The sequence below is a fragment of the Sciurus carolinensis genome, chromosome 8 (assembly GCF_902686445.1).
Source record: "Sciurus carolinensis chromosome 8, mSciCar1.2, whole genome shotgun sequence".
NCBI classification, from domain to species: Eukaryota; Metazoa; Chordata; class Mammalia; order Rodentia; family Sciuridae; genus Sciurus; species Sciurus carolinensis.
Genome location: NC_062220.1, coordinates 238,724 through 265,527, shown reverse-complemented (window position 1 = coordinate 265,527; position 26,804 = coordinate 238,724). Strand labels below are relative to the sequence as shown.

Genomic DNA, 26,804 nt, shown 5'->3' with positions numbered 1-26,804 from the left:
CAGCCTCCCTCCTCCCTCTGCTTCCCTCAGCCTCCCTCCTCCCCTCTGCTTCCCTCAGCTCTCCCTCCTCCCCTCTGCTTCCCTCAGCTTTTCCTCAGCCCTCCCTCCTCCCCTCTGTTTCCCTCAGCTCTCCCTCCTCCCTCTGCTTCCCTCAGCCCTCCCTCCTCCCTCTGCTTCCCTCAGCCCTCCCTCCTCCCCTCTGCTTCCCTCAGCCCTCCCTCCTCCCCTCTGCTTCCCTCAGGTCTCCTCAGCCCTCCCTCCTCCCCTCTGCTTCCCTCAGCTCTCCCTCCTCCCTCTGCTTCCCTCAGCTTTTCCTCAGTCCTCCTCCTCCCCTCTGTTTCCCTCAGCCTCCCTCCTCCCTCTGCTTCCCTCAGCTTTTCCTCAGCCCTCCCTCCTCCCCTCTGCTTCCCTCAGTTTTTCCTCAGCTCTCCCTCCTCCCCTCTGCTTCCCTCAGCTTTTCCTCAGCTCTCCCTCCTCCCCTCTGCTTCCCTCAGCTCTCCCTCCTCCCTCTGCTTCCCTCAGCTTTTCCTCAGCTCTCCCTCCTCCCCTCTGCTTCCCTCAGCCCTCCCTCCTCCCTCTGCTTCCCTCAGCTTTTCCTCAGCTCTCCCTCCTCCCCTCTGCTTCCCTCAGCTCTCCCTCCTCCCTCTGCTTCCCTCAGCTTTTCCTCAGCTCTCCTTCCTCCCCTCTGCTTCCCTCAGCTCTCCCTCCTTCCTCTGCTTCCCTCAGTTTTTCCTCAGCCCTCCCTCCTCCCCTCTGCTTCCCTCAGTTTTTCCTCAGCTCTCCCTCCTCCCCTCTGCTTCCCTCAGCTTTTCCTCAGCCCTCCCTCCTCCCCTCTGCTTCCCTCAGTTTTTCCTCAGCTCTCCCTCCTCCCCTCTGCTTCCCTCAGTTTTTCCTCAGCCCTCCCTCCTCCCCTCTGCTTCCCTCAGCTCTCCCTCCTCCCCTCTGCTTCCCTCAGCTTTTCCTCAGCTCTCCCTCCTCCCCTCTGCTTCCCTCAGCTCTCCCTCCTCCCCTTTGCTTCCCTCAGCCCTCCCTCCTCCCTCTGCTTCCCTCAGCTCTCCCTCCTCCCCTCTGCTTCCCTCAGCTTTTCCTCAGCTCTCCCTCCTCCCCTCTGCTTCCCTCAGCTCTCCCTCCTCCCCTCTGCTTCCCTCAGCCCTCCCTCCTCCCTCTGCTTCCCTCAGCCCTCCCTCCTCCCCTCTGCTTCCCTCAGCTTTCCTTAGCTCTCCCTCCTCCCCTCTGCTTCCCTCAGCTTTTCCTCAGCCCTCCCTCCTCCCCTCTGCTTCCCTCAGTTTTTCCTCAGTCCTCCTCCTCCCCTCTGTTTCCCTCAGCTCTCCCTCCTCCCTCTGCTTCCCTCAGGTCTCCTCAGCCCTCCCTCCTCCCTCTGCTTCCCTCAGCCTCCCTCCTCCCCTCTGCTTCCCTCAGCTTTTCCTCAGCCCTCCCTCCTCCCCTCTGCTTCCCTCAGTTTTTCCTCAGCTCTCCCTCCTCCCCTCTGCTTCCCTCAGCTTTTCCTCAGCTCTCCCTCCTCCCCTCTGCTTCCCTCAGCTCTCCCTCCTCCCCTCTGCTTCCCTCAACCCTCCCTCCTCCCCTCTGCTTCCCTCAGCTCTCCTCCTCCGCTTCCCTCAGCTCTCCCTCCTCCCTCTGCTTCCCTCAGTTTTTCCTCAGCTCTCCCTCCTCCCCTCTGCTTCCCTCAGGTCTCCTCAGCCCTCCCTCCTCCCCTCTGCTTCCCTCAGCTTTTCCTCAGCTCTCCCTCCTCCCCTCTGCTTCCCTCAGTTTTTCCTCAGCTCTCCCTCCTCCCCTCTGCTTCCCTCAGCTTTTCCTCAGCTCTCCCTCCTCCCCTCTGCTTCCCTCAGTTTTTCCTCAGCTCTCCCTCCTCCCCTCTGCTTCCCTCAGCTTTTCCTCAGCTCTCCCTCCTCCCTCTGCTTCCCTCAGCCCTCCTCCTCCTCTTTGCTTCCCTCAGCCCTCCCTCCTCCCTCTGCTTCCCTCAACCCTCCCTCCTCCCTCTGCTTCCCTCAGCCCTCCCTCCTCCCTCTGCTTCCCTCAACCCTCCCTCCTCCCTCTGCTTCCCTCAGCCCTCCCTCCTCCCTCTGCTTCCCTCAACCCTCCCTCCTCCCCTCTGCTTCCCTCAGCCTCCCTCCTCCCCTCTACTTCCCTCAGCTTTTCCTCAGCCCTCCCTCCTCCCCTCTGCTTCCCTCAACCCTCCCTCCTCCCCTCTGCTTCCCTCAACCCTCCCTTCTCCCCTCTGCTTCCCTCAACCCTCCCTCCTCCCTCTGCTTCCCTCAGCCCTCCCTCCTCCCTCTGCTTCCCTCAGCCTCCCTCCTCCCTCTGCCTCCCTCAGCCTCCCTCCTCCCTCTGCCTCCCTCAGCCTCCCTCCTCCCTCTGCCTCCCTCAGGTCTCTCTCTAACTTTGCCGTCCGTTGCTGCCTGCCTTGCTCTTCTGTGAGTGCTTCTGTTGTTCACTGGGAATTTTCTCTCTGTTCCTACGTGACTGTAGAACGTGTTTTGAGGTCACGCATATGGAGCATCTTCCTGTTTTTTTGGTTCTGTGTGTTCTTATTAAAGATTTCTTTCATCTCTCTTCACCTTTTTCTGTTTTTTTTTTTTTTTTTTTGTCTCTGATCTCTATCAAATCCTTCAGGTTAGTTGTAATTATTTTGTGCTGATTCATAAACCCAGTGAAAAAGAGAGCCGTTTTCTCTGATTATTCTTCAGGTGTGTGGTTGAAGGGTATTTCATATTTTGAGTTTTCTTCTTCATTGATTATCAGCACTGTATTTCATCAAAAAACAACATGTATGATAAAAGTATGGCTCTTCATTGGCATTTGTATGTTTTGATCTTCTCTCAATTTCTCTTATTATGAAGAAAGAGCCGTACATATTTTGGGGCGTGTACCAGGCATTGAACTCAGGGGCACTTAATCACTGAGCCACCTCTCCATTGCTTTTTTGTATTTCTTTGGAGACAGGGTCTCAGTGAGTTGCTTTGTGCCTCGCCTTTGCATTGTGAACCTCTTTGTTGTAATGTTTGCTCCGCGTCTTTGCAAGGTGGTTGCCGTTTTGCTTGAAGAGGACCGCTTGGCTGCTGGACCCAGCTGGACCCTCGGGGCTGAAGGCAACACTCTCTGCATTAGCGATAGCTCTTCTCAGTTGAACACTAGCCTGCCGTTTCTTGAAGGTAAGGGGTCTATTGAGTTTGTTTTTAAGTCCAGCCACTAAACATCTATGTTTATGGAATGATCTTTAACTTTACATTCTATTTTAATGTGATAGAATTTATTGTACATAAAGCAGAGACAGACTTTATTTCCGCCACACTGGAAAGTGAGTATCTAGGGTTTTTTCCAAAATAGGTATGTCAAATTTATGATTAGCAATTTCCTTATGCTGATTAGAAGATGGCCTATGGAGACTTAGATAATGAAATCATTAACTGAGGTTTTCCACATTTGTTTTCATTCGAGAGTCTTTTTCCTCCACTCGTTTTCTTTCTATTTCTCTAACGGAAGCAGTTAGAGTGATGTGAGGATGCTGTGTTGTTCACTTAGACGTAGATGTGAGACACTCATCTTTTGACACAAATGTTCTTTTGCACCCATTTAAGTCAAGTCATGGTTATAAAAAGTAAATGCTAAACAAAGGATCATCATATCAAAGAAACTATATTTGCTTGTAATTAAACTAGTTTAAACAAACTGAAGTCACAAAGACCACTTTAAACGTCTTTACTAATGATGTTTTACCTTTGAAGAGCATGTCCAGCCTGTGGCCTTTGTGGTCCAGGTTTGTGGGGGAAGAGCCTCCACGTAGCGTCTCTTCAGGAGATCGGGCTCTGAACATGCTCCCAGGCAGCGCAAGGCCGAGCAGTCGGGGCTGCTTTTCTGAAAACGTCTTCCCTTCGGCCTGCTGTTTGTAGGTTGCATCATGTTCATTCTTCTGTCCCTAAAGGTTTGCAAAACTTATGTTGATTTAGAATAAGTTGTACTATTTTTTTGTGTGTGTGGTACTGGGATTGAACCCAGGGCTTTGTGCATGTGAGGCACGCACTGTACCACCAGAGCTATATCCCCAGCCCTTAGCACGCACGGAGACGTAGACTAAACTGCGCTATGTCGGGAGCCGATGCAGAGCAGAGTGCCAGCAGACACAGAGAACCTTGATCACACCTGAGTCTAGAATCCGCATAACAGCTCATGTATGCAGAGAGGGTTTTTCTGGTTTGCTAATTTTTATGTTTTAGTAAAATGAATATTGAAATAAAAGAAGGAAAATGAGGCAGGGAAGAAGGATCTGACAGAATGGGTGGGTTGTCTCACCTTCGTGAACTTAGGATTTGCCTCACTATCTCCCAGTCTTGGTGCGATGCAGTGATGTTTCAGCCTCCATGGAATCTGCTCACTGCCGTTGTCGCTCTTAAAGCTCATGTCCCTGGGGGAGGATTCAGTGTGTAGTGTCCTAGGCACCGTGGCAGGATGGATTCAGCAGTGAGTGGGCAGGAATCCTGCCCTCCTGGGACTTAGGTGCTGGTAGATCAGATAGACTGCAGATTGCTAGCCAGTGACCTGTGACCTGTTAGAAAGGGATGTGTTCCACGGAGAAAAACGAAGACAGCTTCTGGTAGAGAAGGCCTCCCTGGGTGAAAAAGAGAAGGCAGGCTGCAGGGGCTGTGAAGGCTGGGCATAGAGCCGGGCAGGGTGTTGTGGGGGCAGGGGCAGGCTTGCTGCTGACCTCCAACACGTGTTCCTGGGAACCACTGCTGAAAACTGCCCTTCAGTCCACAGAGCTCCTGGGTGCAGTCCCAGCACAGCATGCAAAAAAATACAGAAGATGGTGGCAGGTTCTACACATGTTAAATGGTTAAGAAGCACAGATGTTGTGACACTTTTTCTGGAGAAGGAACTAGAGTTTGCTTGTGGAGAGACCAGGAGGGCTGTGCCCGCATGCCTGTGAAGGGGTGACCCAGGGGTTTGCGTGACCCAGGTGTGGATGTCGTGGGCCGTGGCATCCGTGGGTGTGATATGCACATGACTCAGTAATCTGGGCACAGTCCTCTCTGTTCACCACGTACCTCCGTGCAGTGCTGTCTCATCTGTGACCGCAGCTCTTACCTGACATCCCAGCCTCTTCCCTTCTGTCAGCATCTCCTGCTGACTTGTGGGCACAGTAAACTCCACCAACAGGGAAGCCTAGAATTGGGTCTTTCACTAGAATCAAGCAGCATCTAGAGCAGAGCTCAGCTCTGCCTCACATTGGAAGAGAATATTCTGCCATGTGCCCCGGAAGGCTGTTGTGAGAGAGCTGAGGTTCCTAAGGGTAGTGTCCTAACAGGGGATCCACTTAGCTCATGCCAGTGCCTCCCACCTGAGCTACTGACTCCTAAGCACAAGCTCAGGTACCTGCGTAAAGTGCTTGTGACTGAGAGAAGGCGTGCTGCTCGGCTGCCTGGCCAGCCTGGGAGGTCACTCTCACCCGAAGCATGCTCACCTTTGACCTGGTGTTTAGGTATAGGCTGTGCCATTATCAAGCCCAGATTTTGTGTGTGTTCTGTTTGTTTCTTCTTTAAGTTGAAATTTATTTGAGTGTTCTGGGGTATGTTAATTTAACATGGATTCCGGCAAATTGATAAAATGCAAAAATACTTTTCTTATCTTTTCCCCAGGTCGAAAAGTATCCTGCTTGCATGCCTCTCGAGTTCAGAGGCAAACTGTGGTCTCTGTACACGATTTACCTGCGAAGGCCTCTGCCCAGCTGCTGGACCACAGATACATCCTCTGTGTCTGGGACATCTGGCAGCCTTCAGGGCCCCAGAAGGTCCTGATATGTGAGTCCAAGGTACACACAGGAGAGGAGAGGACACGGCTGCTGCCCGTGTCCCCGCTGCCCTCAGCTCTAGACTCCTTAGTTCACAGGATCAGCTCAGCCTGAGAATCCCAGGTGTCACAGAGCCTCTTGACCAGTCAAGACTCGGAAATGAGTGTAGTTCTGGGCCTACTGGACGTGTTGGCCGACCTGGGCACACCACTGGGACCCTGGGACCCTCTTTGGCTTGTGCTGTGTGGATCCTGGACTGTCAAGGTCCCCAAGGGCCTGAGATTTCTTGAAGTCGTTTTGCACCCCATCACTACTTGGAGCGTGCCCTCCTTCACGTGTCTCTGCTCCTGGCTACTCGCAGTCCACAGGAGGAGCTGCCCCTTCACAGTCACGTCCTTTTTGGTTAGGAAAATGTCCTAATTATGTGTTCCTTGATTTCTCCCAAAGCTCTAGAGAGGAATAACTTTTACAGGTACCAGTTTTAGGGGCTTGAATGTCAAAACTTTCTGCAACACAGGGTGTAGATGGGTGACTAACAGTGGAATGGTCCTTTTCAGAGGCCAGTGAATCATGTTGAGAGGAGGTGACAGTTGAGCATCTCTTATGTCCAAGTCTGTGTGGACACCCTGTGGTCACTGCAGTCCTACACCAGGACAGTTGTCCCTACTGTCCATTTCAGGAGATTAAGAGTTTTATCTATGTGCAGGGATCTGTGTTCCACTGTGTCTTGCAGCCTCCCAGTGACGGCTACCTGGGGACGTCTCTCGGCAAGCGAACAGGTGCCAGGGTTGCATGAGCTGATCCGGCTGCTGTGAGCCCAGTGCTCTCCTGTCCAGCATCAGGTCCTGGTGTGTTTCCTTGCAGGTCACATGCTGCTGCTTCGGCCCTTATAAAGCATTTTTGCTGTTTGCTGGGACAGTGCATGGCTCCGTGGTCGTGTGGGACCTGAGAGAGGACTCTAGGATACACCACTGTGTGAAGCTGAGCGATTGTTTCTGGACCTTGCGGACAGCCACGTTTTCCACCGGTCAGTGTCGTGTCTGCCGAGCCTGTGCTCTGGAAAGCCACGCCAGAGCTGACACAAGCTTTGGATTCGTTGGCATTTATTTGTTCAGATTGTCAGGGATGGGCTGTTCCCCGTGGGCAAGGGAGGCACGTGATGAATAGAAAGAAATATTCATTTAGGTGGTCCTTACCCAGCGGCCGAGAAGGATTGGATTTCTCCTTCATGTTATATCTGTGGAGTCCCTAAAATCCCCAGCACAGTGACTTGTGGGTTTAGGCGAGCTGAAGTTTGTTGGCGGGTGCACCTGTGGCATGGTGCACGAGCGCTTGGAGTGGAAACGGATGGTCGCCCCTCCCGGACGACAGGAGCAGAGTGGCCCCTCCCCAACGCTGACCGCTCTCCCGCCCCCGCCACTGCAGCGTATGGCTGTCATCTCCTAGGGCCAGCTCTCTCTCCAGGCCCTGTGCCTGCCTGCTCACCAACTTGTCATGAGAACCTGAGTCCCTGCTGCTCAGGAAGGTGACGCGCGAGGCCCCACTGACTGCTCGGGCGGGCTGCCCCAGACCACTGTCGGACCTGATGCCGCAGCGCCACCCCACAGGGGCTGGAGCCCTGCTGGCGTGGTTCAGCCAGCGCTCCTCACTCACGCGTCCAGGCTCTCCGGTCCCTGTCTTTTCTGTCTTCACGCTTGGGGGCACGCCACACCACACCGATACCTGGGCTTCGCATCTCTCTGGTCCTCCCGGCCCCTGATCTGTTTTCTGTCCCTCTGGTTCTGCGTTGTGCAGATGCCAGAGCAGTGGACTCACGTGGTAGTTGTGCGTTGACTCCTGTGCTGCTGTGTGTTGCGGAAGCTCACTGCTTTGCTGAACCATGTCCCTTGTGTAGATGTTCCACGTCCCTCGGGCCACTCTGCAGCTGTTGGACTGAGATTGATTCCAGTTGTTGGTGACTGTGAATAAGGTTTGTCCCAGGAACCTGTCCAAGTGCTCTTACCATTTTGCGTTGCTGCGGGTGTGGGGATTTCAGTCACCCGCATCCTCACCAGCACGTCACGGACGTTGGGGGTGGGGGTTCTGGCGAGTGTGTGGCACCCTCACTGTGCTCCTCCTTTCCTTAATGGCTGCTGTTTACTTACCATCCAGTGTCTTTGTCGGTGACATCTGTGGAAGGTTTTTGAATTGAATCGTCTCCTTATTAAGATTTTTTTTTTCGGTCCTGGGGATTAAACCCGGGCCCTCGCACAAACTGAGCAAGGACTTCACCACTGGGCTGTGTCCAGGACTCTTGGGTTTCGAGAGTTTTTGTGTACATCTGGGTACATCTGGCAGGTGTTTCGTAAATGCGTTGTCCCATTCTGGTCATCTTCTCTCATAATGTTGTCTTAGGAGGACAGAGACATTTTAAATTTGATGAAATTCAATTACACATCTTTTTCTTTTATGATTCTGTGCTCGTTTAACTGCTTTGCCAACATGCCCCTGTGTTTTCTGGTAGAAGTTGTGTGACTTTAGCTCTCACATGTAGGTCTGTGTTCCACAGCTGGCTAGTTTGGGGCATGGAGAGGGTATCGGTTGGGGTCGGCTCTTTTGCATATAAAGTCCAGTTATTTAATAGGACCATGGAGCGGCCTGCTTGTTCTTGGAGGGGATTCTGGAGGGCAGGGAGTTCTGGGCCCATGCTTCTTTTTCATTCCTTCTTTTTTCTCTCTTCTTCTGGCCTCCCTTTCTGTTCATCAGCTTGTTTCCGCTGCCTTCAAGGTCTGCTCTGTGTTTACAGTTTAGGGCCGAGACCTCTCCTGTCACCTCTCCCTCCCTTAGCTTCTGGTCATCTCTGTGGGACATCCAGCACTTTGTGTTGAACCTCAGTTTACAGCTGAGACCTCTCCTGTCACCTCTTGTTCCCCTAGCTTCTGATCATCTCTGTGCTTTTCATTGTCCCCTTGGTTTTGTCTTTTCCAGAATGTTCTCTTGGAATTACTCAGCACGAGCCTTTTCAGAGTGCTTTCTTTCCTTAGTAATAAGCATTTAAGTTTCCTCTGTGTCTTTTTATGGCTTGATAGCTCATTTAAATCATTTTTTCTTACATTCTTTATACACTGTTTATTCACTTTGCTGGGTGAAATCTCACTGTGTGGATGGAGCCCAGATTACCCATTCACTCTCGAAAAAATAAATATGAACATACTGCTCTTGAGGTGGACATGTCTTCAACTCCTTTGGCAAAGAAATACCAGGGAGCTCAATTGCTGGAAAGTATGGTCCACGAGTCTTTAGTTTGAGGGAAACTGTCAAACTATGCCAACGCAGCCCCGCTGTGCGCTCCCTCCTGTGTTCCTTGGAGCCGCATCCTCACCAGCGTCTGTGTGAGAGGCTGGTTCTGGGTGTCCTGCTGGGCTGCAGTGGATCCTCACCAGCGTCTGTGTGAGAGGCTGGTTCTGGGTGTCCTGCTGGGCTGCAGTGGCTCCTCACCAGCGTCTGTGTGAGAGGCTGGTTCTGGGTGTCCTGCTGGGCTGCAGTGGCTCCTCACCAGCGTCTGTGTGAGAGGCTGGTTCTGGGTGTCCTGCTGGGCTGCAGTGGCTCCTCACCAGCGTCTGTGTGAGAGGCTGGTTCTGGGCATCCTGCTGGGCTGCAGTGGATCCTCACCAGCGTCTGTGTGAGAGGCTGGTTCTGGGTGTCCTGCTGGGCTGCAGTGGATCCTCACCAGCGTCTGTGTGAGAGGCTGGTTCTGGGTGTCCTGCTGGGCTGCAGTGGATCCTCACCAGCGTCTGTGTGAGAGGCTGGTTCTAGGCGTCCTGCTGGGCTGCAGTGGCTCCTCACCAGCGTCTGTGTGAGAGGCTGGTTCTAGGCGTCCTGCTGGGCTGCAGTGGCTCCTCACCAGCGTCTGTGTGAGAGGCTGGTTCTAGGCGTCCTGCTGGGCTGCAGTGGATCCTCACCAGCGTCTGTGTGAGAGGCTGGTTCTAGGTGTCCTGCTGGGCTGCAGTGGATCCTCACCAGCGTCTGTGTGAGAGGCTGGTTCTGGGTGTCCTGCTGGGCTGCAGTGGATCCTCACCAGCGTCTGTGTGAGAGGCTGGTTCTAGGTCTGCTGGGCTGCAGTGGCTCCTCACCAGCGTCTGTGTGAGAGGCTGGTTCTAGGTGTCCTGCTGGGCTGCAGTGGATCCTCACCAGCGTCTGTGTGAGAGGCTGGTTCTGGGTGTCCTGCTGGGCTGCAGTGGATCCTCACCAGCGTCTGTGTGAGAGGCTGGTTCTAGGTGTCCTGCTGGGCTGCAGTGGCTCCTCACCAGCGTCTGTGTGAGCGGCTGGTTCTGGGTGTCCTGCTGGGCTGCAGTGGATCCTCACCAGCGTCTGTGTGAGAGGCTGGTTCTGGGTGTCCTGCTGGGCTGCAGTGGCTCCTCACCAGCGTCTGTGTGAGAGGCTGGTTCTGGGTGTCCTGCTGGGCTGCAGTGGCTCCTCACCAGCGTCTGTGTGAGAGGCTGGTTCTGGGTGTCCTGCTGGGCTGCAGTGGATCCTCACCAGCGTCTGTGTGAGAGGCTGGTTCTGGGTGTCCTGCTGGGCTGCAGTGGCTCCTCACCAGCGTCTGTGTGAGAGGCTGGTTCTAGGTGTCCTGCTGGGCTGCAGTGGATCCTCACCAGCGTCTGTGTGAGAGGCTGGTTCTAGGTGTCCTGCTGGGCTGCAGTGGCTCCTCACCAGCGTCTGTGTGAGAGGCTGGTTCTAGGTGTCCTGCTGGGCTGCAGTGGCTCCTCACCAGCGTCTGTGTGAGAGGCTGGTTCTGGGTGTCCTGCTGGGCTGCAGTGGATCCTCACCAGCGTCTGTGTGAGAGGCTGGTTCTGGGTGTCCTGCTGGGCTGCAGTGGATCCTCACCAGCGTCTGTGTGAGAGGCTGGTTCTAGGTGTCCTGCTGGGCTGCAGTGGATCCTCACCAGCGTCTGTGTGAGAGGCTGGTTCTAGGTGTCCTGCTGGGCTGCAGTGGATCCTCACCAGCGTCTGTGTGAGAGGCTGGTTCTAGGTGTCCTGCTGGGCTGCAGTGGCTCCTCACCAGCGTCTGTGTGAGAGGCTGGTTCTAGGTCTGCTGGGCTGCAGTGGATCCTCACCAGTGTCTGTGTGAGAGGCTGGTTCTAGGTGTCCTGCTGGGCTGCAGTGGCTCCTCACCAGCGTCTGTGTGAGAGGCTGGTTCTGGGTGTCCTGCTGGGCTGCAGTGGATCCTCACCAGCGTCTGTGTGAGAGGCTGGTTCTGGGTGCTGCTGGACAGCAGGGCTCCTCAGGATGCAGGGGAGCATCTTTCTATTTTTTCTGACATCTGCACACCCTGCTGGACGAGAGTGTGTTAAGGCCTCTGACCCATGTTTTATTTGGTTGGTTGTTTTCTTATAATGAATTTTTAAGAGTTCTCTATACATTTGGACAATGTCCTTTTTTTAGTTAAGTCATTATCTCAGTACCTGATTAGTTATTCATGACATTAGGATTTCTTTGACGTGATTATAAGAGCATGAAATAGAAATTACCCTAGTACCGTCCCCAGCACCCACCCCCCCGATTACCTCCCAACTCTGTTGATATTTCTGCTATTTACCTTTAGTTTTTCTTTTCTGAGTTAGTGTCTTCTGGATATACCTGATGGCAGGCTTCTGTGTTCCTAGAAACGTTACTCAGATAACAGTCCTTTATTCACATATGTGTTTTGCAAATGTTTTCCTCCATGCTGTAATTCGTTTTCTTTATCCTAAGTAGTGCTTTAAAACTCTCGTTTCCTAAATGCCCCCGTGCAGACTTGCCTTTCTGTTCATGTGCTGCGTATCTGCTTGAGAAAGGAAATGCAGAGGGCAGATACTGCTGCTCTTGAGTGTCTGGACTCCTAAGTACTTTGTGGATTTGGCGCTGTTGTTCACACACACGTACTTACACGTACATGTGCACACTTACCTTGTGTGACTGGGTATGTGCATATGTATGCATTTTAGACAGGGAAGCAAACACACAAAATGTATTACATGCCCCAGGCCAGGAGTTGTTAGTCTCCAAACTGCGTTTTCTAACTGTTGTGGTATTAATAATGAATCTCGAATCCAGCACAGTTTTCCAAACGCTAACCCTCTGACCCATACGTAGCTGTCCCTCAGTCCTGGTGGGCTGGTCTGGGACCCCTGAGATTCCCGTCCTCAGGCGCTCGTGCTCATGCCCCACACGCGGCACTCAGCCCTGTCCTCGGGACTTGTGTACTGGACAGTGCACGTGCCACGTGAGTCGCTGTGTGCCCTGCGGGGCCGTGACAGGAAGGCCTGCATGTGCTCAGTGTGGGTACGGTTTCCCCGCGTGTCTTCAGTCTGCGTTGGCTGACTCCGTGGAAGGGCGCCCTGGGTACAAATCAGTTGTTCCATGAAGGTGCTCCCGTCCTTCTCCTTTGCCATCTGAATATCGTCAATAAAATCTGCAGAGTCTTAGATAAAGTCTTGGAAGTGAGCGCCTCCCCTCCTGGCAGGTGTCTCGAGGCTCGTGTCTGTCCCCAACATGCGGTGTGGCCTCTGCTGCTGTGGCTCGTGTCTGTCCCCAACATGCGGTGTGGCCTCTGCTGCTGTGGCTCGTGTCTGTCCCCAACGTGCCGTGTGGCCTGTGCTGCTGTGGCTCGTGTCTGTCCCCAACGTGCCATGTGGCCTCTGCTGCTGTGGCTCGTGTCTGTCCCCAACGTGCCGTGTGGCCTCTGCTGCTGTGGCTCGTGTCTGTCCCCAACGTGCCGTGTGGCCTCTGCTGCTGTGGCTCGTGTCTGTCCCCAATGTGCCGTGTGGCCTCTGCTGCTGTGGCTCGTGTCTGTCCCCAACGTGCCGTGTGGCCTCTGCTGCTGTGGCTCGTGTCTGTCCCCAACGTGCCGTGTGGCCTCTGCTGCTGTGGCTCGTGTCTGTCCCCAACGTGCCGTGTGGCCTCTGCTGCTGTGGCTCGTGTCTGTCCCCAACGTGCCGTGTGGCCTCTGCTGCTGTGGCTCGTGTCTGTCCCCAACGTGCCGTGTGGCCTCTGCTGCTGTGGCTCGTGTCTGTCCCCAACGTGCCGTGTGGCCTCTGCTGCTGTGGCTCGTGTCTGTCCCCAACGTGCCGTGTGGCCTCTGCTGCTGTGGCTCGTGTCTGTCCCCAACGTGCCGTGTGGCCTCTGCTGCTGTGGCTCGTGTCTGTCCCCAACGTGCCGTGTGGCCTCTGCTGCTGTGGCTTCCTGTGGGGTGTGGAGAGCTGGTCTTTTCCACCTGGAGGCGCTCCTTGTCCATGTCTGACTTTTGTGTTCTGCGACTTGCTGCTGCGCGGCCTGCGGTCCACCCCAGATGGAGTCCTCGCCTCCGTGAGCCACCGAAGTCCTCTCCAGGCCCTGGAGCCCGTCTCCTCGCCAGCCTCCCGGAAGCAGAGCTCCGTGCTCTCGCCCTTCTCCACTCAGGAAGGTCCGTGGCGCCCAGCCCGCGCGGCCCTCGAGCCCGTCAGCGGCATGGCCGCCTCGCTCCAAGCGCTCTTTCTTTTTCTCCGGTTTCGCAGGCACGTCGGGCCTGTCCTTCCACGTTGCTTCCTTGGATGAGAGCGGGGTGCTCAACATGTGGGTGAGTTGGTGCCCAGGCCACACACGTGGGCCCTTGAGGTGGCTGGGTGTGGACAGCGCCTGGCCGGGGGCTGGGGCCAGGGAGGGAGTGGGGCACGAAGCCCTGGGAAAGCTGGAGCGGGCCTGGGTCTGCTGGCCGCGCGGGGAGGGCACGGAGTCCACACCCAGCTGGCCTAGGGCCCGACTGCTGCTGGGAACAGTCTCCTGCACGTCCCCTGCGAGAGTGTGGATGAAAACCAGAGGAGGGCCGGGTGGCACCAGGACGGGGCTGGGGTCCCCAGTGAGCGCGGCGGGCAGAAGGGCCCCTGGCACTGGGCGTCAGTCCTGGAGCTGGCACCGCCTTGCTTTGCTCAGGTTGTTTGCTGATCACAAGATAAACAGTCCTCATGTTCATCATTTTACTTCAGGTGGTTGTCGAATTGCCAAAGGCGGATATCGCAGGCTCGATCAGTGACTTAGGTAACTATTGAATTAAAAATCAACCTTAGTCAGTATTTGCTGAAACGAATAGAAACGAAGACATCTGTACCTGCTTTGAAACACGCGTGATCAGCCGCCTGAAAAGTGAAGTGTAGACGGCAGCTCAGGAGCTGTGACCGCGTGTTTTCTCCTGTAGCTTGTGAAGTGCTGCCTCCAGCTGCCTGCTGCTCTGCTCTGCGGGTCAGTCCAGGACCTGTGCGTCCTGCCCTCGGGTGTTGGGAAGGGCAGCAGCCTTCGGGCAGCCTTGCCTGTGAGCACGTGTGCCATGATTTGCCTGAACCTTGCCCACCTTGGGCCCTTCCTGCACAGGGTGGCCCTCCTGGATTCCTCAGGGCATGGCGACCGAAGTGACCGGAGCAGAAAGCCTGAGCCCCACAGATTGTGGTTCTGGTGCTTCGTGTGGTCCTGGATGCTGGGAGGGCCCAGTGGTCACGGGGCACTGGGGCCTGTGGTGCGCTGTGGCCTAGAGGGTCTGTGTCAGACTCCAGTTTCTTACTGCTGCCTCAGCTTCCAGCTGCTCACTCTGCAGACACAGCTCCCTTGTTTGCCAGGGGCTGTGTCCCTGGGTGGCTTCAGGAAGGAGGAGGAGTGATTCTGACTTTGTCCCCACTCCTCAGAGTGAGGGAGGAGGAGCTCTTTGCCTCATGGAGCAAACCAGGCTGCCTCCTGTTGGGTGCCCACATACCACTTTGGCTTCCTGTGGAAATGAGGTCCTTCCACCTGGTGCTGGCCTGTCCTGTTCTGGACACAGGTGCCCTTGTCCTTCCTGCTTAGCACACCTTGCTGTTGTCCCTGCCGGCTGACCCTGCTTTATACCTATTCTCCCCATGCCAGGACCCTGCGGCTCGAGGCCACTCACGGCTGGCCTTGCTGCTGACATGCCCTGTGTAATGGCACTACCCAGCGACACAAGGGAGTTGAGGAGTCTGTCCACTCCGCTGGGAATATGGTCATTTTGATGAAAACGTTTTGTAGCATATTTGAAACGTCGTGCAGAGGCAGGGCACATGCTTATGGTTGTGGAATGCTGCTGTTCAGAAGCACCCTTACGAGTCCCCAGCCGCCTCGTGACTGCCCTCAGGAGGGAGGATGTGCTCCTGGCAGCAGGAGCGCAGGGTGCCAAGCTGCCCTGTGGGCCTTCGCTGTGGCCTCTCGTGAACTGAAACCATGTCTGCCTCTGTTCCTTTGTGAGGTGTACTCTGCTAGGTCCAGTCCCAGGTGCCAGGGAATCATGGGGGAGAAGACTGGCTGCTGCAGGGGCTGCGGGTGTAAGGCTAGGACGTGGCGCTGCCAGGCTGAGGCAGGTCAGAGAGGCATCTCTGGAGAAGCCTGACTTGTGGGCATGCCTGCTGTGGGCGGTGCCGGCAGCTCTGCCATGCGATGGCAGTGTGCCAGGGCCCTGCCACCTGACGGCGCTGTGACTCAGCTGCTTCCAGGTCCTAGGCAGTATCCTGCTCCAAACTCATGGAGCTCTGATTCCTCCCTGGCAGTAATTTGAAAAGGGAGGGTGGTGCTGGGAGTAGGCAAGGAGGCTGAGCAGCACATGAGCCAGGGTGGCGCTGTGTGCATCTGGAAGCCCAGGGAAGGGAAGGGGGGTGGATTGGGCCTGGGAGTCGTGACGTCTGTTCCAGGAGAGGAAGTCGGGAAGCTGCAGGGAGGAGGGAGAGCTGGAGACCCCTGTGTCCATCAGCCAGGCCTGGCCAGCTCCCCAGAGGTTCTGAATGGCCCTCGGGGACCTTTGCAGCACGGGGCTTGCTGCATCCAAAGTGGGAAGGCTGCAGGTCGGAGTCTTGCTGCCGCCTCAGCAGGGTACACACACCCGCCCGCTGCTGGCTGGCACTGTGGTGCTCTTTGAACACGACTTCGGCAGTGAACGGCAGCTCAGGCTTACGAGGTGCACCCGTTTCTGCCTGTCTTTCTAGGCCTCATCCCTGGAGGGAGAATCAAGCTGGTGCACAGTGCTGCGCTGCAGGTGGGCGACAGGTGAGGCCCTGTGGCTTCAGGCGAGGCACCCCCCATCTCGTGACTCCTGCAGAGGGGCGGCGGTGTCAGCTGTTGCGTGTGCAGCGAATGCCTGGTTGGGTTTTGCAGTGAAAGCATATTTTCTCACACTCCTTTGCTATGGAAAGTTTTACTCTTTTTGCTTATTCATTTATTAGTAATGAGTCTATGTCATGTAACTTCCATGTAGAGAGTTAATATTATTTGGCCAAAAATGTTTTCTGTATTATAAATGGAAACTATTTGATTGTTTTTCATCCTGTTCTAATGCAACCCTGAAGTTTAACTTAGAAGTTGTTTCAGGATCTGGAAACAGTGATAGAAAGTTTTATTTAGAAAGTTATATTTCTACTTTTAGTCACATAACTTAACACAGTGTATGGGTTCTCTTTCTGAATGTACAGACATTACGGGTTGTATTAGTTAGGGTTCTCTAGAGGAACAGAATGGACAGAAAGTGTAATTATAAAAGGGGATTTATTAGATGGGCTCACATGACCAGAAGCTGGACAGTCCATAATGGCCGTCTGCAGCTGCACAGCTGGAAGAACCAGCAGCTGCACAGTTCAAGAGGCAGAAGCCCCAGAACAAGAGGGATCAATAGTGCTACTCTAGTCCAAGACCGAGGCTTCTGGAAACTACCTGGAGAATCACTGGCAGAGTCTGCATTGGGAAAGTGAAGAATCGAGAGTCCAATGTCCCCTGATGATCAAAGCAGCATTCAGGATCCCATTCATCAGGATCCCATTCAGGAAGAGCGGAGCTTCATCTGCATCTGCTTACTTGTTCTTCCAACTTTTACTCCATACTACTGGGCAGTGCTGCCCTTGCTTAGGGAGGGACTCCACTTTAGTTCACTATCCCACATGCCAATCATTCCTAGACACGCCCTCATGGACATGCCCAGAAGCCTCTCAATCATCAACATCTCTTAATCCAATCAGCTGATAATTCAAATGCACCTGTAACTTAGATGTTCCAGTTGATTTACTTCCAAAGATACCTTTTCTTATCACCCAGGTCTAACTTTCAGCACTCAAAAACCCTTGGAAGGTCTTTGAGCCTGATTTCTCTTCACCTCACAGAATATGAATTCATATATGCTTAGAGGTTTTAGGTCAACCTCAGTTGATTTAAATGCAATTATGGAAGTTAATTACTTAGTTTAAAAAGTCATCAGATGCATTCCAGAGCCAAACCACGTGCTTGCTGGCAGTTCCAGACCTGCAGTGTGTGCAGCACCTTTGATGAACAACTTTTAGACCATTTCTGTCTCTGTGTGGCCCTTCCCACTTCGTGCCAGGCATTGCGTTTATTTTTACTCTAAATTTCTCCAGGACTTAAGTACGTGCTCTCTGGAGGAAAGTAACTGTCCCTCCTCTCTCAGCAATGTCCTCTGGAGGTCTGACTCCCGTCCTCCTCTCTCAGCAGTGTCCTCTGGAGGTCTGACTTCATCCTCCTCTCTCAGCAGTGTTCTCTGGAGGTCTGACTCCATCCTCCTCTCTCAGCAGTGTCCTCTGGAGGTCTGACTCCCGTCCTCCTCTCTCAGCAGTGTCCTCTGGAGGTCTGACTCCATCCTCCTCTCTCAGGAGTGTCCTCTGGAGGTCTGACTCGTGTCCTCCACTCTCAGCAGTGTCCTCTGGAGGTCTGACTCCATCCCTCCTCTCTCAGCAGTGTTCTCTGGAGGTCTGACTCCATCCTCCTCTCTCAGCAGTGTCCTCTGGAGGTCTGACTCCATCCCTCCTCTCTCAGCAGTGTCCTCTGGAGGTCTGACTCCATCCTCGTCTCTCAGCAGTGTCCTCTGGAGGTCTGACTCCATCCTCGTCTCTCAGCAGTATCCTCTGGAGGTCTGACTCCATCCTCCTCTCTCAGCAGTGTCCTCTGGAGGTCTGACTCCATCCCTCCTCTCTCAGCAGTATCCTCTGGAGGTCTGACTCCATCCTCCTCTCTCAGCAGTGTCCTCTGGAGGTCTGACTCCATCCCTCCTCTCTCAGCAGTGTCCTCTGGAGGTCTGACTCCATCCCTCCTCTCTCAGCAGTGTCCTCTGGAGGTCTGACTCCATCCCTCCTCTCTCAGCAGTGTCCTCTGGAGGTCTGACTCCATCCCTCCTCTCTCAGCAGTGTCCTCTGGAGGTCTGACTCCATCCCTCCTCTCTCAGCAGTGTCTTCTAGAGGTCTGACTCCATCCTCCTCTCTCAGCAGTGTCCTCTGGAGTTCTGACTCCCATCCTCCTCTCTCAGCAGTGTCCTCTGGAGGTCTGACTCCATCCTCCTCTCTCAGCAGTGTCCTCTGGAGGTCTGACTCCATCCTCCTCTCTCAGCAGTGTCCTCTGGAGGTCTGACTCCATCCCTCCTCTCTCAGCATTGTCTTCTAGAGGTCTGACTCCATCCTCCTCTCTCAGCAGTGTCCTCTGGAGGTCTGACTCCCATCCTCCTCTCTCAGCAGTGTCCTCTGGAGGTCTGACTCCATCCTCCTCTCTCAGCAGTGTCCTCTGGAGGTCTGACTCCATCCTCCTCTCTCAGCAGTGTCCTCTGGAGGTCTGACTCCATCCCTCCTCTCTCAGCAGTGTCCTCTGGAGGTCTGACTCCATCCCTCCTCTCTCAGCAGTGTCCTCTGGAGGTCTGACTCCATCCCTCCTCTCTCAGCAGTGTCCTCTGGAGGTCTGACTCCATCCCTCCTCTCTCAGCAGTGTCTTCTAGAGGTCTGACTCCATCCCTCCTCTCTCAGCAGTGTCCTCTGGAGGTCTGACTCCATCCTCGTCTCTCAGCAGTGTCCTCTGGAGGTCTGACTCCCATCCTCCTCTCTCAGCAGTGTCCTCTGGAGGTCTGACTCCATCCCTCCTCTCTCAGCAGTGTCCTCTGGAGGTCTGACTCCATCCTCCTCTCTCAGGAGTGTCCTCTGGAGGTCTGACTCCATCCCTCCTCTCTCAGCAGTGTCCTCTGGAGGTCTGACTCCATCCTCCTCTCTCAGCAGTGTCCTCTGGAGGTCTGACTCCATCCTCCTCTCTCAGCAGTGTCCTCTGGAGGTCTGACTCCATCCTCCTCTCTCAGCAGTGTCCTCTGGAGGTCTGACTCCATCCTCCTCTCTCAGCAGTGTCCTCTGGAGGTCTGACTCCATCCCTCCTCTCTCAGCAGTGTCCTCTGGAGGTCTGACTCCATCCTCCTCTCTCAGGAGTGTCCTCTGGAGGTCTGACTCCCATCCTCCTCTCTCAGCAGTGTCCTCTGGAGGTCTGACTCCCATCCTCCTCTCTCAGCAGTGTCCTCTGGAGGTCTGACTCCATCCTCCTCTCTCAGCAGTGTCCTCTGGAGGTCTGACTCCATCCTCCTCTCTCAGCAGTGTCCTCTGGAGGTCTGACTCCATTCTCCTCTCAGCAGTGTCTTCTGGAGTCAGGGAGACCAGGTGGGAGGCTCCTGTAGAGGCCAAGGGAGACAGAACTGAAGACCTGGGACTCACTGAGGGCACATCGGAGGGGAGAGCCCTGCACGGCCTGTCTTCCCGTGTGTGGGCTGGTCTCAGGGTATGCTCTGAAGATGAGAAGCAGGAGGAGGAAGGGGTCTCTGGGGAGAGTCAGGCTGAGCTATGGAATGCAAGGGGGCCCAGAGGCAGTGTGCACCACAGCAGAGACCTCAGCTGGAGGCCCTCAGGTGGGGTCAACCACAGGGCTGATGTCTGTGGTCCTGCTGCAGTGTGTGCGGAGGAGCAGGAAGGGGACTGAGAAGAACTGACCAGGACAGCAGCTGTGGGCTGCAAAAAGCCAAGAACGTCAACAAACCATAATGATATTTAAAAAGGGAGCTGGGGATGTGGCTCAGTAGTACAGCGCTTGCCTAGCACATGTGAGGCACTGGGTTCAATCTTCACCACAACATAAAAATAAATGAATAAAATAAAGGTATTGTGTCCATCTACAACTAAAAAACAAGGAAAAAGAAAAAGTAAAAAGGGGGAAAAAAACCTCTAAATGCCAAGAGCAAGAAGGGAACATTGTGTGGTAGGCTTTTGAGCTGATGTGTGACAACCCAGAGTCCTCTTACCAGACTGAGCTGTCTTAGGCCTTCATGACCAGGGGTGCATGTGGCTAGCCTGAGTTGGGAGGCGACCTGGGACCTCTGCATGGCAGTCTGCAGCTCAGTGCCCCTGACCGTGAGAGAAACGTAGAAAGCTTCACCTGCGGCTGAGGGAAGGCAGGAGCTCGGAAGGACTTGAAACTGTGCTGGGTGAGGCATGAGAACCTCAAGGTGAGACGTGACCATCACAGACCCACACCAGTGGCCTTATTGGATATAGGGACATCTGCCTGGTGGAAGCGTTACTTTCACAAACTGGGGTTTCCAGGGTTCCCACAGCAGTTTGCCAAAGATGAGTTCACAAACAGAACTTGAAAGAAGTACAGCAGAGGCAGCAGTCCTGCACAGTGCAGCAGGAGGCTGGTGGGCACCCGAGCACTGGCCTGAAGCCCTTCAGAAATGTACCTTTAGACGATGAGGTTAAGCAGCATATCAGACATAGCTGAAGAAGAAATGAGTGAGTAGGACGACAGATCTCAAGAAATCACCACGTGTACGTGAGGAGGAAGCAGGGTGGGCAAGACCACAGAGGAGGTGTGGCACGGCCTGGCTCGCTCTGGCAGTGTGTGGGCATGCTAGATGAGTGTTCAGAGCGTCACTGTCCTTAGGCTTCAAAACGACCATCTGTGCATGTCCACTTTCCCCAGCCTTTCCCGCAAAGGGAGTGAACTCTGGGGGCCCACCCAGGCGCTGAGCGTCAGATTTCTGCCTGCAGACCCGGATCACTTTGTCGTTGGCACGGACCTGGTGAGTAGTGTCTTGCCTTTCACTCTACCACTAGTCCCCCACCCCGAGTTGCCTGGTGGATATCTTTGTTTGAGATTAACTCACTATTTGCTTTTATTATAATGTGGAATAAATTTTTTCAAGAATATTGACTTCCCCCATCTTATACCTAGAGGTTTCTTTGGCCACTCTTTGTCTTATTACTAGGGTCTTATAAGCCACGGCACAAGACAAGACTTGAGAGTGTCTCCCAAACTGTTCCGGCCTTGGCAACGTGGTATCAGACCAGTGAAAGTTAATGTCATTGATTTTTCACCATTTGGAGAACCGGTTTTCTTGGTAAGAAAGTCTGTTTTTTACAGCACTCTTTTTCTGTTTTCTTAAAAAAATTTTTTTTTTTTTTAGTTGTAGATGGACACGATACAATCTTTATTGTATTTATTTATTTTTATGTGATGCTGAGAATTGAACCCAGTGCCTCACACATGCCAGGCAAGTGCTCCACCACTGAGCACTAATTATTTTCCATGGTATTATTTACCTGTTTGGGAAGTACAATATAGTAACCTATTAGGAAATTTTGAAAGTTCATTTATTGGGCTATAAATTAGTTATGTTTAGGCATCAGTGATATAAAGTGGAGAAATATGATATTAATAACAAAGAAATTAAATAAATTAGGTAAAAATCTGGGTCTCTTAAGAAATACTATGTTCAGTCGCAAACTATTTAGAATTTAACAGAATATCAAACACCTGCAGACTCTCTTGGTCACTAGTCCAGTCCTGAGAGCCTGCCTGTTCCTGCAAGAGGGGCACTGTTCCTCCCGAGAGCTCCCGGTGGGCCCCTTGCCATCACCCCACAGTCCCCACCTCACCTGTGAAGGCCCAAACCTCTGGGTACCCGCTGCAGAGCACCGTGTCCAAGCCCCAGCAGCCACCCACAGTGCAGGCACTGGCCGCTCAGCCACGCCCGCAGCCGGCCTGTGAAGGAGGAAGGGGCGGTTCCGAGCTGCTCAGGCCCTGGCCGGGGGCCTCCCTCCTCCCTCCTCCCTCCTCCCTCCTCCTCCTGTGGCTGTGCTGCTTATTCAGATTTAGGTTTTTAAGTTTGTCTGTTTGCATTTCATTTTAGAACTCTATCCCCTTTCCTGTTGTTTTTCTTTCTCTTTCTTTCATAGTATGTGAAGTATTAACTAGAGTAAGAAGTAATCAATCTTCTTATTTATTAAACCGGTTAAGCTTTCTTTTTAGAGATTTCAATCCAAGGGGAACATGTAACCATATTTTTGATGTGGTTATGTGTCATTTTTTAAAATTTGAGTTATTTACTTCCACGGAGCCAAACGTAACAGCTTGTGCTTGAATCAGTGATAGTCAGCTCTGTTCAAAGCACCTGCTTATTTTCGGGTTGTCTAAATGCCTGGGTGATCAGCCCTTGGCGGGGTGGTGCAGCCGCAGGCTCCAGGGTGAGCACGCACCTCCACAATGCGTCCGGGCTGGGCTGCTGCCACTCAGGTTCAGACAGCACGTTCCCCTCCGTGTGTGGCTTGACCTGGAGGTCAGTGCCCTGGGGGCTCGCGGGCCCTGGGTCTAGTTGGAAGCGGACAGGTAACACTGCCTCCTGTTGCAGGCTGGCTGCTCCGACGGCAGCGTCAGGCTGCACCAGCTCACCTCCGCGCAGCCGCTGTTGCAGTGGGACGGCAGCACGGGGGGCCGCGCTGTGGCTGCGCTGCAGTGGTCCCCGACGAGGCCCGCGGTGTTCCTGGTGCAGGACGTCGCATCCAGGATTTACCTGTGGGACCTTCTGCAGAGCGATCTGGGCCCTGTGGCCACGCAGCCCGTCTCCCCAGACAGGTGAGCACAGGTCTGCGAGGCTGAGGCATCCCCACCCGCCTTTCTGCTTATCTAACCTGCCACGAGGCGGCTGCACTTTAAAGGGTTTGATTTATTTTTAATGATATATTTATATTTTAAGGTATATTCATGAGTTCAAAATACTTAGTCTCTTAGAGCATTCAGGTTCACAGCAAGCTGGGAGGAAGGTGCAGAGCGCCTGTGGGCTCTGCCCCACGCAGCCTGCCCGCCAGCACCCACCAGGTAATCAACCAGAGCCACCTACGTTAGGTCCACTCTTTTTTTTTTTTTTTTTTTTTTTTTTTGTTACCAGGGATTGAACTCAGGGGCACTCAGCCACATCCCTGGCCCTATTTTGCTATTTTGTATTTTATTTAGAGACAGGTTCTCCCTGAATTACCTAGTGCCTCACCGTTGCTGAGGCTGGCTTTGAACTTGTGATCCTCCTGCCTCAGCCTCCTGAGCCCTGGGATGACAGTCGTGTGCCACCACGCCCGGCTAGGTCCACTCCTGGTGTTGTTTAACCAGTATTTTGAAAGCTGCTTCACAATGTGGTTATCTTATGTTTAAAGTAGTCTGTTGGATTGAAAAATGCGGAGCACAGTATTTGCCCATCATTATCATTCCTGAAGGAAAAGAAGAAACTTTTTGTGAGTTCTGAGCTAATTTGTAGTCTTATGAAGTCAATCTGTATGTGAGTGATGTGAATGTGCCTACCAGTTTCCAAACAGGGCGGCACGTGTGCTTGGTGACCCCACGCCCCCATGCCTGGGCCTTGCTTTGCTCAGACCCTTGGGGTCCCGTGGGTCCCAAGGGCTCATGCGAAGTCCGTTATTGTGAATCTAGGACGTGTGAATTGTCAGTGATGCTTCTTTTAGATAGTTATTTGCCGTCATTCTGTCTATTTCAAAGCAGAAATGTTGACGGAAGCTTTCATCGTGAAGGGTTCTCTTGACCCCAGGTGTCTTTTCATCTGTGTTTTTTTGTTTTTTTGTTTTTTTTTAGTTTATATGTGTGTGTGTGTGTTCTGCATTTCTTTAGTGGTTTATGGACCTTTATTTTACTTATTTGTTTCTATGTGGTGCTAGGATGGAACCCAGTGCCTCACACATGCCAGGCGAGTGCTCCACCCCTGAGCCACAGCCCAGCCCCACCTGTGGTTTTTTCTTGAGATTTTACATTTCTTTCCAGTAACTTCTCTGTGATGGTTTGTGAGAATTAGGAAGAAATCCCACCACTCTTTTATAGAGGAAGAAGAGGATAAAAATGCTTAGATAATAGTTTGATAGAAGGTTAGGGATATGCTGATAAGATCTGAAAAAATAAAAAATTGCATTTCCTTGGTTCACTTGCTGGGTATACTGTTGTTATTCTAATCATTAAAAATACGTCGGATGCCAGTGTGGTGGTGCCCCTGCAGTCTCAGCACTCAGAGGCTGAGGAAGGAGGCTTGCTCGAGCCCAGGAGCTTGAGGCCAGCCTGGGCAGTGTATTCCCTATCTCAAAAACAAAAAGAAAAAAAAACACCACCACCAAAACCTAGGACTGTGATTCACTATGAGCACACAACACGTCCTTAGCTTGTTACCCCAGGAAGTATCAGTCACCATTTGATGAACAAGTACGTATTTATCAGGCACTGACTGTGTACCCAGGGCTACTGTAGAGTGAGGAAGTTGGGATGGCCTCCCTCTAGCGGGCAGTCCATGTAGTGGCTGAGGAGAGAGGAGGCTGAGTGTGCAGGAAGGGAGGCCCGGGAGTGTGCGGAACTCCTGCATGGCCTCTGTTCCTGCGGGCTCTTCGGCCTCCCTAGCCTCCGTTCCTGTGCAGCTCTTGGCCCTCCCTGGCCCATCCTGGAAGGTGCTCCATGGCCAGTCGGGGGAATCTCATCCTTGGCGTCCCTCCTACCTCAGGGTAGTGGGCCTCGGAGGCTGGCCCCACTCTGGCTGTGAGCCTGCTGACTCTCCCTGGGAGGCCTGCACACCCGTCTGCCCTAGGGCTCAGAGGAGGGAGGTGGCCACTGAGACACAGATCTCTCCACTCTGCTTAGGGCAGAACCTTGTGGAATGGTGCAGAGCGTTCTCTTCTGTGAACTCCTGTTTAAATGTCTGGCAGCAGCTTAGAAGTTGAAGTGATGCTTGTGCTGAAGTATTCAGCTTTAAAGACGCAACAGGCGCAACACTCAGCGCTTAGAAGGAGGCAGTGGGTGGGTCCACATGAGGACTCAGCTCCGTCAGAGCTGGGTTCTGAGGAGTGGTGGAGACCAGCTTCCTGTTTCCAGCAGTCAGGAGCCGCTGGGCAGCCTGTGCTGGTGGAAGGCCGTCCCGGCTCCTGTGGCAGCCTGCCCTGGAGGTGGTGGTGCTGTGCAGGGCTCTGAGTGTTGGACTTTGGTTCTGGTCTTCTGTCCTCTGCTTGGTTCTGTCCAGCTTGCACATCTGAGGACATTGAAAACCTCCGCAGTGATGGTACTGACCTCTGTTTACACATGTGTTTTAAATGTTACGAGTTTATTCGCAGAGCTGGGGATTGAACCCAGGGGCTGCATCTCTAGCCCTTCATGATTTATTTTGAGACAGAGTCTCACCAGCCTTCCCTGCAGGCTTTGAACTTGTGATCCTCCTGACTCCGCCCCTAAAAATCCCTGGGATTGCAGGTGTGTGCCCCTGCACCCAGCCCTCAGTGTCTTTTGAAAAGCACCTGGACATGGTTCATCAGGGGCCGCAACTGCTTACCCAGCAGCCTGGTGCCAGGAAGCCTCTGTGGATGCTTCCACGCTGTCCTGTGGGTCTCCCCCTTTCTGGTGAGTTGGGGGCAGGTGTGACAGTGCCGGGCAGCAGTGAGAGCCCTGCTGCCGGTGCTTCCCACGATCTCCTTTTACGGCTTGGTTCCCATTCTGCTCTTACTCCAACCCTGTGGGTTCGCCCAGGGCCGGAGTGAGCCCTAGGAGGGCCGTCCTCAGGCCGTGGTGCCAGGGGCACAGGCAGGCCTCGCGCGGCTCTGTCAGACCTGGGCGAGTGTGCTGGGAACGTCAGGTGTGTCTGGCGCGCAGGCCAGAGCGCGTAGGACGTCAGCCGCGGGCCCTGCCCTCGCTGCTGGCCCCTCCTGCCTGCGGGGAGGGGTCAGTTCTGTCCTGCTGCCAGTCGCGGTCCCACCAGTGTGGTTCAGCACCACGCAGAGCCTGCACAGCACCGCAGGTCACTGCTGAGTGAGACAGGGAGGTGTCAGGACACCTGCTGGGTTAGGTGTGGTTCTGTCCTGGGTGCTTCCACTGTGGCAGAGATATGGCCAGAGTGCCCTGGGACTCCTGAAGCAATTTGGGCACAGGGAGTGGGTCTTGGAAGGTCTCTGGGGGATGTCAGCACCCAGCCAAATCTTATGGATAAATAGGAGTGAACCAGACAAAGGTGAGTGGAGACTGTCCCAGAGGCAATGGGAGAGAGGACGACCCGCAGTCTTGGGGCTGCAGGTGCCGGGAGCAGGAAGGGGGAGGGGGAGGATTGGATTTGGAGAGACACTGGGCCAGCAGAGACCCAGGGTCGCTGGGGAGAGATGGGGCACCTTCCCATGGTGACAGGAAGGGTTAGCACTCGGTGGTGTGTGAGTCTCTTGGCGTGGGGAGGAGGTGAGAGTTGAGATAGGCCCGATCAAGGAACTGGCCAGGTATGAAAACAGGTGGGATGAGACCGACATCACGCCCCGTGTACACGTATGCTTACACAGCGCATCCACATCGCGCACAACCGTGGAAACGAAAAGATGTACCCCTTTTGTGTACAATGAATCGAAGTGCAGTCTGTAAAAGTGAAAAAATAAAAAGGAGAGAAACTGGTCAGCAGAGAGAGAAGGCCTTAGCCTGGGGACGGTGTGGAGGAGGGACTGTGGGAGCAGGATCAGGTCCAGGGGGCCCCAGGCTTCTTGAGTGGCACCTGATGGTGGACGGAGTGGCCGTGTGCCAGGAGGGAAGCTGAACTGAATAGCCTCGAGTTCCGGGCAGTCTGGCTACAGGTGCAGCTTTGTGAGCTTTGACACTGAACTAGTTGAGACTGGAGTGGGGGAGAGACTGAGGCGCCAGGGCCCCCCAGACTGGCAGTCCCATGTGTGTCCTGAATAGCAGACCCCATGGGTGGGGATTGGACCCCGTCGCCCCCTCTGCCTCCTCCCCTGGCCCCACACGGGGCCGCGCTGGGGGGCGCTCACCCAGGAAGCAGATGCAGGGCGGCGCCCTTCTGAGTCGGGCTTCCTGGCTCCCAGGTGTGTCCACAGCCTGGCCGCTTGTAGCTCCTTCCCAAGGGTGGGCCAGGC

At 54.1% G+C, this 26,804-nt stretch overlaps 1 protein-coding gene across 1 annotated transcript in view; it reads left to right on the top strand.

Annotated features, from left to right (window-relative positions):
- Positions 1-26,804, top strand: part of Dync2i1 (dynein 2 intermediate chain 1) — a 72,162-nt gene that overhangs the window by 42,913 nt on the left and 2,445 nt on the right. Inside the window, exons 14-23 of the mRNA XM_047560423.1 lie at positions 3,041-3,170; positions 5,652-5,824; positions 6,668-6,830; positions 13,112-13,225; positions 13,317-13,378; positions 13,785-13,836; positions 15,780-15,840; positions 20,572-20,671; positions 20,858-20,989; positions 22,280-22,503. Of these exons, the coding sequence (XP_047416379.1) occupies positions 3,041-3,170; positions 5,652-5,824; positions 6,668-6,830; positions 13,112-13,225; positions 13,317-13,378; positions 13,785-13,836; positions 15,780-15,840; positions 20,572-20,671; positions 20,858-20,989; positions 22,280-22,503 (1,211 nt within the window). The remainder of the gene's footprint in view (positions 1-3,040; positions 3,171-5,651; positions 5,825-6,667; positions 6,831-13,111; positions 13,226-13,316; positions 13,379-13,784; positions 13,837-15,779; positions 15,841-20,571; positions 20,672-20,857; positions 20,990-22,279; positions 22,504-26,804) is intronic.